This window comes from Anomaloglossus baeobatrachus, chromosome 7, assembly GCF_048569485.1.
Source record: "Anomaloglossus baeobatrachus isolate aAnoBae1 chromosome 7, aAnoBae1.hap1, whole genome shotgun sequence".
NCBI classification, from domain to species: Eukaryota; Metazoa; Chordata; class Amphibia; order Anura; family Aromobatidae; genus Anomaloglossus; species Anomaloglossus baeobatrachus.
Window position 1 is genome coordinate 22487843 of NC_134359.1, and position 16847 is coordinate 22504689.

At 45.3% G+C, this 16847-nt stretch overlaps 1 protein-coding gene across 1 annotated transcript in view; it reads right to left on the bottom strand.

The window, feature by feature from the left end:
* ZRANB3 (zinc finger RANBP2-type containing 3) overlaps positions 1-16847 on the bottom strand; it is a 255035-nt gene that overhangs the window by 122564 nt on the left and 115624 nt on the right. The window contains exons 4-7 of the mRNA XM_075319678.1: positions 7814-7992; positions 6086-6317; positions 5844-5929; positions 2010-2181 (exon numbers count right to left, since the gene is read on the bottom strand). Of these exons, the coding sequence (XP_075175793.1) occupies positions 2010-2181; positions 5844-5929; positions 6086-6317; positions 7814-7992 (669 nt within the window). The remainder of the gene's footprint in view (positions 1-2009; positions 2182-5843; positions 5930-6085; positions 6318-7813; positions 7993-16847) is intronic.

A 16847-nucleotide genomic window follows, 5' to 3' on the forward strand; every position in this document is an offset into this window, starting at 1 on the left:
CAGCAGATGCACGCACAGCCAGACACATAATCCAGTGACGCAGCAGATGCACGCACAGCCAGACACATAATCCAGTGACGCAGCAGATGCACGCACAGCCAGACACATAATCCAGTGACGCAGCAGATACACGCACAGCCAGACACATAATCCAGTGACGCAGCAGATGCACACACAGCCAGACACATAATCCAGTGACGCAGCAGATGCACGCACAGCCAGACACATAATCCAGTGACGCAGCAGATGCACGCACAGCCAGACACATAATCCAGTGACGCAGCAGATGCACGCACAGCCAGACACATAATGCAGTGACGCAGCAGATGCACGCACAGCCAGACACATAATCCAGTGACGCAGCAGATGCACGCACAGCCAGACACATAATCCAGTGACGCAGCAGATGCACGCACAGCCAGACACATAATCCAGTGACGCAGCAGATGCACGCACAGCCAGACACATAATCCAGTGATGCAGCAGATGCACGCACAGCCAGACACATAATCCAGTGACGCAGCAGATGCACGCACAGCCAGACACATTCCTGCACCGAAGAAACAATAACTACATGTGCAAACACACAGCACCACTGATCTACTAGAGGAACTCAAAGTCACAGACATCTCTAGACAAGAATAATGAAAAATAAATCCGCCATACAATCAGTGAGAAATCTAGAACCGCAGAAACGAGAAAAAGAGCAGACAACAATCAGAAGCTGTAGTGGGGTAATCTGGTAAATGAGAGAATGAGCAAGAAAATATCTCCTCCAGTAACATGGTTATCAGAAAACCTTCAAATAGATCTGTTTAAAGTCAGCAGTATTATAGTATATTCTTGTACATAGGGGGCAGTATTATAGTAGTTATATGCTTGTATATAGGGGCAGTATTATAGTAGTTATATTCTTGTATATAGGGGCAGTATTATAGTAGTTATACTCTTGTACATAGGAGCAGTATTATAGTAGTTATATTCTTGTACATAGGAGGCAGTATTATAGTAGTTATATTCTTGTACATAGGAGGCAGTATTATAGTAGTTATATTCTTGTACATAGGAGGCAGTATTATAGTAGTTATATTCTTGTACATAGGGGCAGTATTATAGTAGTTATATTCTTGTACATAGGAGCAGTATTATAGTAGTTATACTCTTGTACATAGGGGCAGTATTATAGTAGTTATATTCTTGTATATAGGGGCAGTATTATAGCAGTTATATTCTTGTACATAGGGGCAGTATTATAGTAGTTATATTCTTGTAGATAGGAGCAGTATTATAGTAGTTATATTCTTGTACATAGGGGCAGTATTATAGTAGTTATATTCTTGTACATAGGGGCAGTATTATAGTAGTTATATTCTTGTATATTGGGGCAGTATTATAGTAGTTATATTCTTGTATATTGGGGCAGTATTATAGTAGTTATATTCTTGTATATTGGGGCAGTATTATAGTAGTTATATTCTTGTACATAGGGAGCAGTATTATATTAGATATATTCTTGTACATAGGGGCAGTATTATAGTAGTTATATTCTTGTATATTGGGGCAGTATTATAGTAGTTATATTCTTGTACATAGGGGCAGTATTATAGTAGTTATATTCTTGTACATAGGGGCAGTATTATAGTAGTTATATTCTTGTATATAGGGGCAGTATTATAGTAGTTATATTCTTGCACATAGGAGCAGTATTATAGTAGTTATATTCTTGTACATAGGGGCAGTATTATAGTAGTTATATTCTTGTACATAGTGGGCAGTATTATAGCAGTTATATTCTTGTATATAGGTGACATCTGAGCTCTAAATTGAGATCTTGTCATGTGGATGTTCAAAAATAAGATTTATTGACCTCCTAACATTTAATATGAATGTCTTCTCATGGATTTTGGAACTACTCCTTTTTGCATGTTACGTGTTATAGTACATTACTGCAGTCTTATACAAGTCATTATAGACTATGCACACAGGGAGCATTGCACAGGGCACCCCACCTTGGCCACGTCTTTCGGCAGATCGAAGGGGATGCGCTGTCTGATTTTGGGTGGGAGCTGCGTTAAGACCTCGCTCTTCAATCGTCTGATCATGATGCTGCTTAATCGCTGGTGTAAGTCATCTAAATTGGAGGCTCCTCGGTAATCCCACTGAGTCCTATTGCCAAAGTACCTTGGGGAGAAATTTGAAAAACATTTAAATTCGGCGTCTCGCTCAAAAAAGCATGTTAAACACTCCGCCGGCTGCGGGGGTCGGGAGATGTGCGAGGGAGCAATTGATAGCGGCACTCATTGACATAGGAGGACTTGGCGGCATTAATGATCTCGGAGAGCTGGGGCACCTGTTATTATCATACGTTGCATAAACACCAGCCATATCTTTGTTGTTGAGCAGGAGATTGGGTTCCCAGAGGCCCCTTTGATCTCTTGCCGTGGCGCTCGCTGCAGACCACTATCAGCCGCCGCCGGTGGAATTCAATTACATTTTTATAGCATTTTTTAGCTAAGTTGGTAAGAGCCGGTGTCTTGAATGCTCCGCGCGAGGCATTAACTCCTATTTAATGCGGAGCCCCAGTTACATACATTAATAGGACGTGCGGCGCTATGTCCCCGGGCGGTGTTTTACATTGTTTTATAAAAGGCGAAGACTCCTTACCATGGAGGTGAACGATAAAAAACAGGAGCTGAATCGCTCTAAAAATCTTGCAGGCAAAAAACATTAAAAAAAAAAAAAAAAAAAGTTCAGGGGCATCAGATACTTATTTTGGGAGTTCACATAACACTCATGCAATTTCCTCCATAGAAAAAAAAAGTTCCAGCTTAACCCCTTCACCCTTGGGCGATTTTCCATTTTTCGTTTTTTGCTCCCCTTCTTCCGAGAGCCGTAACTTTTTTTATTTTTCCGTCAATCTTGCTTGTTTTTTGCACAACGGGTTGTACTTTTCAATGAAACTGTGTGTTTTACCATATAGTGTACTGGAAAACAGCACAAAAAAATGCAAGAGTGGAAAAATTGCAAACAAACTGCGACTGCGCAATTGTTTTGTGGGTATTTTATTCACTGTGTTCACTATATGGTACAACTGATGTGTCGGTGTGATGCCTCAGGTCAGTACGAGTTCATAGATACCAAACATGTATAGGTTTACTTTTATCTAAGGGGTTAAAAAAAAAATCAGAAATTTGTCCAAAAAATGTGGTGCACTTTTTCCGTCACCCGCAGCGTTCTCACTTTTTGGGATCTGGGGGCTCGGTGACTGCTTATTTTTTGCGTCTTGAGCTGATGTTTTTTTAATGGCAGTATTTTTGCGCAGATGCTACATTTTGATCACCTGTTAAATACATTTTGCGCAAAATTTGCAACAACCAAAAAAATCGTCATTTGGAAGTTTGGATTTTTTGGCTGCTATGTCGTTTACCAATCAGATTAATTGCGCCTGATAACCGCACATGTCTGCTGTTGAAATCAGCAGACATGTGCAGGGATCACAGCTGGCTCACCACAGCAGCTCGGTTGTGAAGGGGTTAAATGATATATTTTTTTATTTTTTTTTTAACATTGTGTGTGGTTCCTCTGTTACTCCTCCTGGGAAAAAAAAAATGAAGACACTGACTATTGGCCAATACTTTAGTAAAAAAACATGAGACCCCGCCGCAATTGGACAGTGCTTAGAGTATTGGTAAAACCAAGTTGTATATTTTCAGGAGGAACAACAGAGGAACAAAACAATCCAGAGTCCTAAGAAAATCAAGTGCGGTATTTGATGACCAAACACTTTCTTCCAGCTATTTTTAAATTGCCTGTGTTTCTAAGAAAGTTAAATATAGACACCTTTGAGGGTCGTAATTTAGATTATCTTTTAATTCTAATTAAAATGGCAACATTTTTTTTTTTTTTTTTAAATGGGATCATTATAAATGTTGCACCATTTGTTTTCTATGACCTTTTTGTTGCATTGTTTTTTGCCAGCTGCAGAATGAGTTAACTGAGGATTAGTCAGTGAGCTGGTACTTTTGGGAGAGTAATAACCTATCATGCGCTGTCCGGATCCACACTTGCGTATTATAGCTAAGGTATCCGGACTCTTTGCACATAGCAGAGTCCGACACTTTACCTGATCTCTGAAGTGCTCAGCTTTGCTGGGCATCGGCTGAGTTGTTTCACTGCTCCCAGCTGTGCAGGAGTTAATCCTTTTTGGAGCAGTGTGCTACTCCTCAGAGCCAGGTTGCTGTTTACCATCCACAGCTGATCTCTTCCTATTTAAGGCAGGGGAGTGTGTTAGGAAACCGCCAAATATAGCTTCAGCGATCCTGGTGTTTGTGGTTATCCAGTTCATGGTGATCTACAGTTGCTATTCTGCATGGTGTGAACGTTCCCCTGCAGTGCATTTATTTCCTACCCTTAGCTTTACTCATTTGTACACATATTGCCTCTTCTATGTGTGTACGAGATTTCTCGAGTTCTCCCTTGCTCGTGTCGTTTCTGTTTAGTTCTGTTACTGGGTTTCCGGCCCACTCCCAGGGTTGGGAGGGAGTAAGATCAGAGCTCGGACAGGAGTCAGGGTCACATTGGGGACTGGACCTGGCTACTATCAAGCCTACCTCTGAGATAAGAGACAGCGCAGGCTTTCGAGTCTCAGGATCAGCCTAGGAGCTCCTGTTCCATCAGTACATACCACCGTAACATAACCCTTCTCTTCACACCATTGAGCTTTTCTCGGCTGATTTATGACCACAAAGTTTAATTCAACTGTGAAGGACATACATAATGCACCTAAAGTGACCTAGACCTTTACAGTGATGGCCATCATCCAGTTCTTGAGTCCAGAAGAGAAGATCCATCTAGTTAAGCAGCAAAAGTGACTAAGTAACAACTGAGTATCAATAGTGATCTCTTGCTATGGATATGTGGCACCCCTGAGGCTCTGGTCGCCACAGGGTACTGCACCTCAGTTAAGGTGCGGTATCCATCTCAGGTAAGGGAGGGGTGAATCACCGGTGTTCCACATCCACACTCGTCATACAGCATAGGAACGTTCCCACAGGCTGGGATGGCAGGGGGGTGGCCACCACGATGCATGGGACTTCCCAGTCACTGAAGACAGCCAGTAGATATAGGCGCAACACTCTCACATCAGGGAGATCAGTCGAAACCATAGTTCTGACAAGACATCTCTGGAACTCTTGGACTTTACAGGGCCGGGGGCTTGGAGCGGGAGCTCAGCCCAGGTACCTAACCGATGAGGGGGACATCCTAGGAAAAGGACATTCTCTTGCTTTCTCTCTCCAAACACCGGTGGTGGCTCCTTCACTTGCTTGGGATTGACCGGAGCCCACAATGGCAGAGACCAGCACCTGGGTGCAGCTTTAAATCAATGAGTAAAAAGAACCTTAGATAGACTCTGATTAGCGACGCTGTCGACCCGCGCTCCGGCGCCTCTAAGGGACCGCCAACTCCCAGTTATCCTCTCGGGGCCTGCTCCGCCTGTGGGGAACGACACCATCCCGGCTGCCATAACACCTGCCCCGGCGAGGCAGCGGCGGCTACTCCCTGGCCGCATACCACAGGTGACGTCACGACAAACTTTCCCCAATCACCCCGCTTTCCCGACATTTACTGCACGCCTTGGGGCAACGGAACCGGCCAAGGCCACCAGTGTCTGCCCGGCAACGAGTAGGTTAACCACCTGCCCCGTGGGGCGCTGCAGATACATTGTTACGTAAAGGCCCAGTTTAATAGGATGTGTCGCTTTAGTAAAGAACAGCCCCTTCACAGATTCCAAATTCAATAACAAGAAACGTCGGCGATGAGCAGAAGTAACGACATACGGATACCTGACGTGCGCGTTACAGTATTTCTTGGCATATTCCGTCCACGTTCCGAACCGTTTGGGGAAGAGGCCATCGATCTGCATAAAAAGCTGAAAAAAAAGGAAACGTTCGGAAATCTTCACTTGCAAGAAATTGACTTTTTACATTTCTTTTAAATCATAAAATCATGCACATCAAAAAAAAAAATGCTGGAGAAAAAAAAATAAAAAAAAATAAAGAAACTTATTGCTACTAAATCCCATTACCTCTTCGGGTCGTCCCAGAGCCGGCGTCCCGGTGAGGAGAAGGGCTCGAGACGCCTTCTGGACAATCGGCAGCAGGAGTTTGCTCCGAGACGCGTTTCTTGATTTCATGTAATGCGACTCGTCCACGAGGACCACCTTAAAGCGCTGCTTGAAGAGGGCATCGATCAGGGTCTTGGCGTCGGCGGTTAATAGGCCGTACCCCAAAACGGTCACTTTACAGGTGGGTATTCTCCTGTGGAAAAGCATGGGACCAATTAGATTTCCACGATTAAAGTGTATTTATTCTTTTATGTCATTTAAGAATTGTCGTGTATACATACAAGTGGGAAAACACTGACTGATACAATGTACCACACACAGACATGAGCAACTCCTCCGCTCCTGTTTCTATATAACACATGTTGAGAAGCAGCTGCAGCAGCATGGAAGACATCACACATCTGTGCTGAGCAGTGTACCTGTGAATCCAGCTCTGGGGTGCGATATAACTCTTACTAGAGAGCAACATCATGAAGAATATTATAGTATAAAAGCAATATTGGGTTGTTATGCAGTGAATCCAGCTGTGGGGGGAGATGAAACACTTACTAGAAAGGAGTATCATGGCGGTTATTATACAGAAGTACTGAGCTTTGTAATTGTGAATTCACTGGACCTTCACAGGAGCCGCTGGATCATCTTCATCCTCCATGAAGACATCCCAGTGCAGGTGGATGTTACAGACCTTGCACTCCTCCACCTTCTGTTTTTAAGAGGCTCCACAGATGCTCAATAGGGTTTAGGTCTGGAGACGCTCGGTCGGTCCAGCACCTTTACCCTCAGATTCCTTAGCGAGGCAGTGGTGGTCTTGGAGGTGTTTGGGGTTGTTATATTGGAATATGAAGGAAGGTGATCATGCTTTGCTTTACATGTTTGCATTCATGGTCCCCTCAATGATCTGTAGCCCTCACAGCCGGCAGCAATCATGCAGACCCAAATAATGACCCTCCACCACCATGCCTGACTGTAGGCAGGACACAATTGTCTTTGTGCTCCTCACCTGGTTGTCACCACACACGCTTAATACCATCCGAACCCAGTAAGTTTATCTTGGCCTCATCAGACCCAAGAGCGGTTCCAGTAATCCATGTCCTTACCCTGCTTGTCTTTAGGAAACTGTGTTCTTTGTACATCATCTTTAAAAGATGCTTCCTTCTGGCACGATAGCCATGCAACGTAATGTGATGCAGTGTGAGGTGTATGGTTTGAGCACCGGCAGGTGGACCCCCCCCACCCCTGTAACCTCTGCAGCAATGCTGGCAGCTCTCATACATCTATTCTGAAAAGATGAACTCTGCATATGACGCTGAGCTCGTGCACTCCGCTTCCATGGTCGCCCCTAGCAAGGCCTGTTCTGAGTGGATCCTGTCTTGTTATACCGCTGTATGGTCTTGGCCACCGTGCTGCAGCTCAGTCTCAGGGTGATGACAATCTTCTCATAGCCTCGGACATCTTTTTGTACAACAACAATTTTTTTTTTTCAGATCCTCGAGAATTCTTTCCTGTAACACAGCCGGCAACTGTTTGGAATAAAGTGGATTCTGGCTCCAAAGCCAGCTCCAGCCACCAGCACGCGAAATAGAATCTTTCTATGTCGAAAATGTGCAAAAGAAACTGCAAAATTACAGGAATGTGACAAATCAATTATTGCATTCGAATTTATTGGGGATTGTAAATGTGAAGTTTTACCCAACATCAGTTTTGTTCTCAATGACGGAGATGTCTTCTGGTCCCAGCTCTGGGATCCACTTCTCCATCTCCTCAATCCACGGATACTTCAAGGAAGAAGGAACAACAATGAGAAGCGGCCATTCTTCCCGGTAACAATAAGCCACGGCGATCGCCTGTAGAGTTTTCCCGAGGCCCATCTGGTGGGAAAAAAAAGAAAACGGATGAAGACGCTACTCTGCCCACTGTATGTAATGTATGTACACAGAGAATAGTGAGTGCAGCTCTGGAGTGTAATACAGGATATAACTCAGGATCAGTACAGGATATTTAATATATGTACACAGTGACTGCACCAGAAGAATAGTGAGTGCAGCTCTGGAGTATAATACAGGAGGTAACTCAGGATCAGTGCAGGATCAGTAATGTAATGTATGTACACAGAGACTGCACCAGGAGAATAGAGAGTACAGCTCTGGAGTATAATACAGGAGGTAACTCAGGATCAGTGCAGGATCAGTAATGTAATGTATGTACACAGAGACTGCACCAGCAGAATAGTGAGTGCAGCTCTGGAGTATAATACAGGAGGTAACTCAGGATCAGTAATGTAATGTCTGTACACAGTGACTGCACCAGCAGAAAAGTGAGTGCAGCTCTGGAGTATAATATAGGAGGTAACTCAGGATCAGTAATGTATGTGCACAGTGACTGCACCAGCAGAATAGTGAGTGCAGCTCTGGAGTATAATATAGGAGGTAACTCAGGATCAGTACAGGATCAGTAATGTAATGTATGTACACAGAGACTGCACCAGCAGAATAGAGAGTGCAGCTCTGGAGTATAATACAGGAGGTAATTCAGGATCAGTACAGGATAAGTAACGTAATGTATGTACACAGTGTACCCTGAGCAGTAGAATAGTGAGTGCAGCTCTGGGGCAATAATACAGGATGTAATTCAGGATCGCTGTAAAATAAAAAAAATGTATAAATTCCATGTTTTAAGTGTAAATTACAAGTTAATCATACCATATAAACAGCTATTCCACCTATATAGGTATGCAATTAGACGTGTATAGATATGGTGGTATTGATTTACATGGGTTTTCCAAATTTGTAAAGGTAAAAAAAAAAAAAAAAAAGTTTCCGATAAGGTGCCACCTTCTCCATACTCTCTATGCAGTGTTGCTGCAGATTCTTCCTTCATAGCGCCCTGCTGCTGCTCTATCTGAACACAGACCATGGCCTGGTGTTGTTTCCCCCCAACCAATATAATCTTCTGCCTTTTGGCCGCTCTTGTCAGGTTCGCTCTCCCCATGGATTAGACCAGTATCTCCCCACAGATGGAGGATAACAAGAGACTAATGATCTGTAGAGATGCGGGCGGATAGACTTTATGTTCACGATCCCTTTAAATAGCAACTTGGTGCATTGGGAGAAGGAATTGTTGGTGAAATTTCTGATAATCGGCCGCTTAAGACAAAGCATATTAAATGAATAGAAGAGAAGAAGCAATAGATTTTCAGAAGCAGAAGCGACATTGTTCTCCTCCTCCACAAACTATAAATATTTGGAATAAATAATTCATCCGGTAAATGATGCAAAGCGTCTAATGAAATAGAGAGAAATGATTGGACCCCTCCGCCAATCTCTGCGGTGATCAATACGGTGATGTGCCGCTCAATGGATAAAGTCATTAGCTGCGAAGCAAAAGAAACTCTAATGTACACTGCAGACTCCGCAGATTAACGCTGGCGAGTACAGTGTGCCGCCACTCATCTCTCATCATACCGCTGCTAACCTCCATTGTACACGTGGGATTACAGTACCAGATATGACACCTAGATGCCGACTACTTTACAAAGTCTATAGACACTACACTCTCTTCCTAGATTTCCAAAGGATTCCAATAAGGTACAATCAGCTTGGAAAAGATGGAGGACAACAATTATAGCGGCAATGGCATCAACCATAGCTATAAGCCAAAATAAGCAAAATAGAAACGCTCACCACTTTGCAGGTAGGCACCGCCGCCGAAACGCGTTGTTTTTTTCCCCCCACATTTAACCACCTAAGATGTTAATATACTAAATGCCAGTGTTATGGATTTTATTATGGAATAATTAAAAGTTTAATTTTACTCCACCTGACGGATTCCCAGCGGATTTTTCTGTTCATGTTTATTAACCATAGCGATAGTCATCCAGCTTCCTCCAGGTTATGCTACTCAACAGAAAGGTTCACCCAGGTTATGCTGGTGTACAGTGAGCGTTCCCAAGCTTGCGTCCAGGTTACATCGCTCGCATGAGAGCACCACCCAGGTGGCGCCGCCCCTCAGGGACCACCGCCCAGGTGGCCCCGCCCCTCAGGGACCACCACCCAGGTTATGCTGGTATACAGTGAGCGTTCCCAAGGTTGCATCCAGGTTACATCGCTCGCCTGAAAGCACCGCCCAGGTGGCGCCGCCCCTCAGGGACCACCGCCCAGGTAGCCCCGCCCCTCAGGGACCACCGCCCAGGTGGCCTTGCCCCTCAGGGACCACCACCAAGGTGGCGCCGCACCTCAGGGACCACCACCCAGGTGGTGCCACCCCTCAGGGACCACCGCCCAGGTGGCCTTGCCCCTCAGGGACCACCACCAAGGTGGCGCCGCCCCTCAGGGACCACCCAGGTGGTGCCACCCCTCAGGGACCACCGCCCAGGTTGCCCCGCCCCTCAGGGACCACCCTCCAAGTGGCACCACTCCCCAGGACGCATTGCCTAGGTGACGCCACTCCCCACAGCACACTGCCTAGATGGTGCCACTCACCAGGGAGCACTGCTAAGGTTTCACTGTCTCTCAGGGAGCAGCACGCAGGTTTCGCCGCCTCTCAGGGGGCCCCTCACTGGTGCACTGCTCCTCAGAAAAAAATAATTACCCAGTGTTGCTCCTCTGGGAGCATTTCCCTGGCTTTGTGTGGCCTTAAGAAGCATTAAGGCTGGTTTCACACATCCTTCTTTTCGCCAATTTGGCGGATGCGGCGCAGGCCAGTACAGTGTATACAGTACACTGGCAGCGCAACAAGCGTCGGTCACATGCTGTCATGTGACCGCAGCATGTGACCCGGATGTTTCAGCGCTGCCACTGTACTGTATCATACTGTACTCGCTGCGCCGCATCTATCAAACCGGCGAAAAGCCGGATATGTGAAACCAGCCTTACTAATTTATATCAGAAAAAAATCCAAGACTATGCAAATTTAGTCCATAATTTTAATAGTGAAGGATATATCTGCGTGGAAGAGTACAACAGCTACAAGCTGTCACTTTGTTGTCAGTCAACAGTATCCGTTCATACCGGCCCTGCTGATGTGTATCTGTGTAAAAAAAAAAAAGTTATGGCTGTGATTTACAAGGTTTTAAATCCCATTTTAAATTGCTGGACGGAGCGCCATTTGTGAGCAGGAACGTTCCCCGGTACCTTTTATTTCTTTGCTGGACAATAAAGAATGGATAGTGGCGATTATTTTTATGATTTTCTTCTCCCAGATTCTATTAGCGCAAAGAGAGAATTTCCTAAGTGATGCTGGTCCGCATTGTGCACCTCTTAGATTATGGAAGCTCACAGGTGCCTCTCCTAGGCGGCTCTGGTACGCAGGGCGGTGGAGTCCGTAAGGCAAACCTCCGACTCGGACTGCGACTCCTCAGATTCCCTGACTCCGACCCCGGCTCCGCGACTTCCTAATGTTTAAGTGATAAATTAACTGTAGTAAAATGGTCACATCCGACTTTTAATCATTATTATGATACAACAATCAAGCTATTTAGATCAAATATATTTATTGGAATACAAGTTTAGAACGCTAAAATCTTTAATAAATTGTAAATATACAATACACTACACAGTAAATGGGGAAAAAAATAGTTTTCAAGAAAAATCCTACTGAATAACATTTGTTTAGTCTATGCGTTTGTTCTGAGGAATAGTATCACCCCCCACCAGATCCTCCTTCATATACAGTGCCTACAAGTAGTGTTCAACCCCCTGCAGATTTAGCAGGTTTGATAAGATGCAAATAAGTTAGAGCCTGCAAACTTCAAACAAGAGCAGGATTTATTAATAGATGCATAAATCTTACAAACCAACAAGTTATGTTGCTCAGTTAAATTTTAATACATTTTCAACATAAAAGTGTGGGTCAATTATTATTCAACCCCTAGGTTTAATATTTTGTGGAATAACCCTTGTTTGCAATTACAGCTAATAATCGTCTTTTATAAGACCTGATCAGGCCGGCACAGGTCTCTGGAGTTATCTTGGCCCACTCCTCCATGCAGATCTTCTCCAAGTTATCTAGGTTCTTTGGGTGTCTCATGTGGACTTTAATCTTGAGCTCCTTCCACAAGTTTTCAATTGGGTTAAGGTCAGGAGACTGACTAGGCCACTGCAACACCTTGATTTTTTCCCTCTTGAACCAGGCCTTGGTTTTCTTGGCTGTGAGCTTTGGGTCGTTGTCTTGTTGGAAGATGAAATGACGACCCATCTTAAGATCCTTGATGGAGGAGCGGAGGTTCTTGGCCAAAATCTCCAGGTAGGCCGTGCTATCCATCTTCCCATGGATGCGGACCAGATGGCCAGGCCCCTTGGCTGAGAAACAGCCCCACAGCATGATGCTGCCACCACCATGCTTGACTGTAGGGATGGTATTCTTGGGGTCGTATGCAGTGCCATCCAGTCTCCAAACGTCACGTGTGTGGTTGGCACCAAAGATCTCGATCTTGGTCTCATCAGACCAGAGAACCTTGAACCAGTCTGTCTCAGAGTCCTCCAAGTGATCATGAGCAAACTGTAGACGAGCCTTGACATGACGCTTTGAAAGTAAAGGTACCTTACAGGCTCGTCTGGAACGGAGACCATTGCGGTGGAGTACGTTACTAATGGTATTGACTGAAACCAATGTCCCCACTGCCATGAGATCTTCCCGGAGCTCCTTCCTTGTTGTCCTTGGGTTAGCCTTGACTCTTCGGACAAGCCTGGCCTCGGCACGGGTGGAAACGTTCAAAGGCTGTCCAGGCCGTGGAAGGCTAACAGTAGTTCCATAAGCCTTCCACTTCCGGATGATGCTCCCAACAGTGGAGACAGGTAGGCCCAACTCCTTGGAAAGTGTTTTGTACCCCTTGCCAGCCTTGTGACCCTCCACGATCTTGTCTCTGATGGCCTTGGAATGCTCCTTTGTCTTTCCCATGTTGACCAAGTATGAGTGCTGCTCACAAGTTTGGGGAGGGTCTTAATTAGTCAGAAAAGGCTGGAAAAAGAGATAATTAATCCAAACATGTGAAGCTCATTGTTCTTTGTGCCTGAAATACTTCTTAATACTTTAGCGGAACCAAACAGAATTCTGGTGGTTTGAGGGGTTGAATAATAAATGACCCTCTGAATAAACTTTTCACAATTTAAAAAAAAAATAAATAACATTCTGTTTTGCTGCATTTCACACTTCCAGGCTGATCTACAGTCCAAATGTCACAATGCCAAGTTAATTCCGAATGTGTAAACCTGCTAAATCTGCAGGGGGTTGAATACTACTTGTAGGCACTGTAGATGACCTCAAATATGACCTAATTATTTTTAAGGCTAGAGAGCAACCCCTAACTTGGGTTGGTGGCAAAGCGGTAAGCACATGGGCAACATCTCTAACAATCTCGTGGTATAAAGGAATTGTCTCCTGCACACTATTTTGATGAACGGTTGAACTCTTCTACTTCTTTGAGAGCAAGTGAAAATTTTGCTGAAATATAATCAGATTGCTATGGGAATGGAATTTTTTTCCTGCAGCAATGCTTAGCTGATCCACGTCGTCCAAATAATTTTCAAAATTAAACCCCTCATCTGATGAGGCTGAAGATATGGAGCAGTAGACCTGGATGACCAAACTACTTATCAGATGAGGCTCAAGATATGGAGCAGTAGCTTTGGATGACACAACTCACCTACTGAGGCTGAAGATACGGCAGCAGTAGCACTGGATGACAAACTCCTCATCTGCTAAGGCTGAAGAAATGGCAACAGTAGCACTAGATGACATCTTCACTTGCTCTTGGCTGTCCTGTAGCTGCTCCTTCTAAGCTCTACCAGTCAGAGCTTCTTTTCCTTTAGTAAGCTGTTGATCATCCAGTAATATTCAATGACTTGGTCCACATAAACAGCTGTCAAAAGAATTTTATTTGATAATAGCAGTGTCTCTCTCCATTTCTTTGAAGCAGTAATGCCATCTGCAATTAAACCTCCTCTTTGGCACAGGCAAACCAGCAAGTTTTTCCACTCTTATGAAAATGCCAGGAGCTAAATCCTCAGCTTTAATTTTTTAGTCACTGTAAATGGGTGATGAAGCATTTCCTTCAAATCAGCCACTGGTGTCCATTGACCATTATTTAGTGTTACCTAAGGGTTGGCCATGTCTACAAGAAAGGCTTTCAGCTCAAGCAATCGCTCAATCGTTAAATAAGTGCTGCCCCACCGAACGGCTTGATGGACAACTGCCCCTTTACCAGCACGTCTCTAAGATGAAATTAATTTTAGGGGTTCTGGCGGCAATAACCAAATTCTTCACTTTGCCAATCAGAGTTCCAACAGGTCCCTCTTGCAGACAATCGGTTATAGGCGGCTGCAGTTTGTGCACAACACAGTGCATAAGATAAATAGGAGCGAAATGTGAAGCAGCTGCAACAAGATCATTAATTCTTAAGGATCATTTTACTGTTCTTCGGTAGTAATATCGGTTTCTCCTCAGTTACAGGAACAGGACTGTGGCTCCACCTCACACACACGAAATCTGAAGTTTTCTTCTAGCTGCTGTTCACCTTCATTATTCTCATTGTACTTATGTGTGAAGCATTGTCCGTTACAATAGCAGGAACCTGTTGTGACAGTTCTGAGATGAGTGTTGGCGTTCCTTCCTTCCCAATGTGTTTTACCCTTATCTGTAGAGGAGGAGCTTCCCTGCTTATCATGTACATAAAGTGCAGCACAGATTCATCTCAACTAAAAGCCAAGATCCTTTGACCAGGAATAGAACAGACATTTATAGGACATTTCATAACTTTCCCAAATTCCCAGTTGGAGAAGGAACAGCGGCCATATTGATTTCGGTTCCATCTTTGTTTTGGGGGTTTTATTGGAAAAAACAAAAATCCCGAACATTACTTTTGACAACTTCACAGAGAAGATGATTCAGTCTCTTAGATTTGGCAAGGGAAGATATTTTAGATCTTTAAAGTGAAGAGCAGCACAATTATAGAAAATGTCTGGTCCGAGCTCTGCCTTAAGGAATTGCTGAGACATCCAAAGCTATGAAGACATCACCGGAGGGTCAGGCGGCCCGCAAGGCCTTGTTCTATTGAAATGTCACCTGCTAATCTGCGAAAGGTTAAACTGACACATTATTTTTCCATTCAAACTTTTGCTTTAGTGAATTCGTGGTAACATTTATGGCTCCAAACCTGCAATGTGCAAATGTTATTTGAATGAAGGTGTCGGGCATCACTGCACGGACGTCACATAGGATCCGAAGACGCCTCCTGCACTGATACTTATCTGACTAAACAAAGAGTAAGAACTAAACGGGAAGTAAAGCATCAGAGGCACCAAACCCTCAGTCACAGGTCTTCATGGTGCCGGAATGGAGCTATGGAAACACAAAGAATATTATACTACTCCACAATGGGTTTTTAGGGACTTTTCGTGTAGTTCATGTAGAATATCACTGAGGGTACACCAGCTCATACGGTAGGTTACTTCAGAGAATGCAGAGTTCTCCCATGGTTTCTCCACATTTTCTTCCATTCTTCACCGAGGCCCCTTCCGCGCTACGCCGCTCTCCTCGCTAGAACCCCTCCCGCGCTACGCCGCTCTCCTCGCTGGAACCCCTCCTGGACTACGCAGTTTTCCTTGCCGTGACCGTTCTCGGGCTGCGCCGCTCTCCTTGCTGGGACCCCTCCCGGGCTGGGCCCCTACCGACCTACGCCGCTCTCCTCGCCGGGGCCCCTACCGAGCTACACCACTCTCCTCGCCGGGGTCCCTCCCTAGCTATGCCGCTCTCCTCGCCGGGACCCCTCCCAGGCTATGCCGTTCTCCTCATTGGGGTCCTCCCAGGCTACATCACTGTCGGGGAAGGGGGGGGCGAGGAGCGGAAGCTTTCCCAGGCTATGCTGCTCTCCTTCCATAGGGTATATCCCAGGCTATGCTACTCTCCTCACCGAGGCCTTTCTTCCTACACCGCCCTTCTGATCGGGGCCTTTCCTGCACTACGACACTCTCCTCGGGAGTCCCCTTCCAGGTCACGCCACTCAGGAAGGGGAGAGGGAGCTTTTGCAGGCTATGCTGCTCTCCTTAAGGGGGCCTCTCAGGGGATACGCCGCTTTTCTTGCCGGGGAAACTCCCGGACAAGGCTGCTCTCCTTGTGGCGGCCCCTCCTGGCTTACGTGGCTATCCACAGGAAGACCCTCCAGGGCTATGCCACTCTCCTCGCCGAGGCCGCTCCTGGACTACGCCGGATGATATTTTGCCACCCACCCTAAGAGGCATCTCCGACTGCCGCCTGAGGCAAGGTGCTCACCTCATGGACGTGGCCCTGACCACCGGAGATGACATACACTGAAAATGTAAAATGTTTTTACATAAACCAATCTGCAACAATGAAAACCAGATGACAATAATATGCCAAAATGTGAGTGTTAATTATTGAGGAGAGTTCACACCGGGATGAGTCACCCCCTGCTCTGTGCCGGTAATCATCCTGTGGCCGCGGGCTCCGGTTACGTGCGGCAGGTATCCATTGCACAGTGTGACATTACTCCGTAATACCTGATGTCCAGGCGGATGGATGAAGTGATGATTCACAAGGCTCTGGCTACGGAGTAATCTTACTCTAATGAACTCGTATGTGGGAATGAAAGCTCCAATTTCTGCTCTTACAAATTTCTTCTCGGTGGATAATTAAAGGTAAACAATCTGCCTGCGGGATTCGGCTGAGGAAACACGCCAGCACCAACTTCAGCAGCACAGTCTCCGCAGCA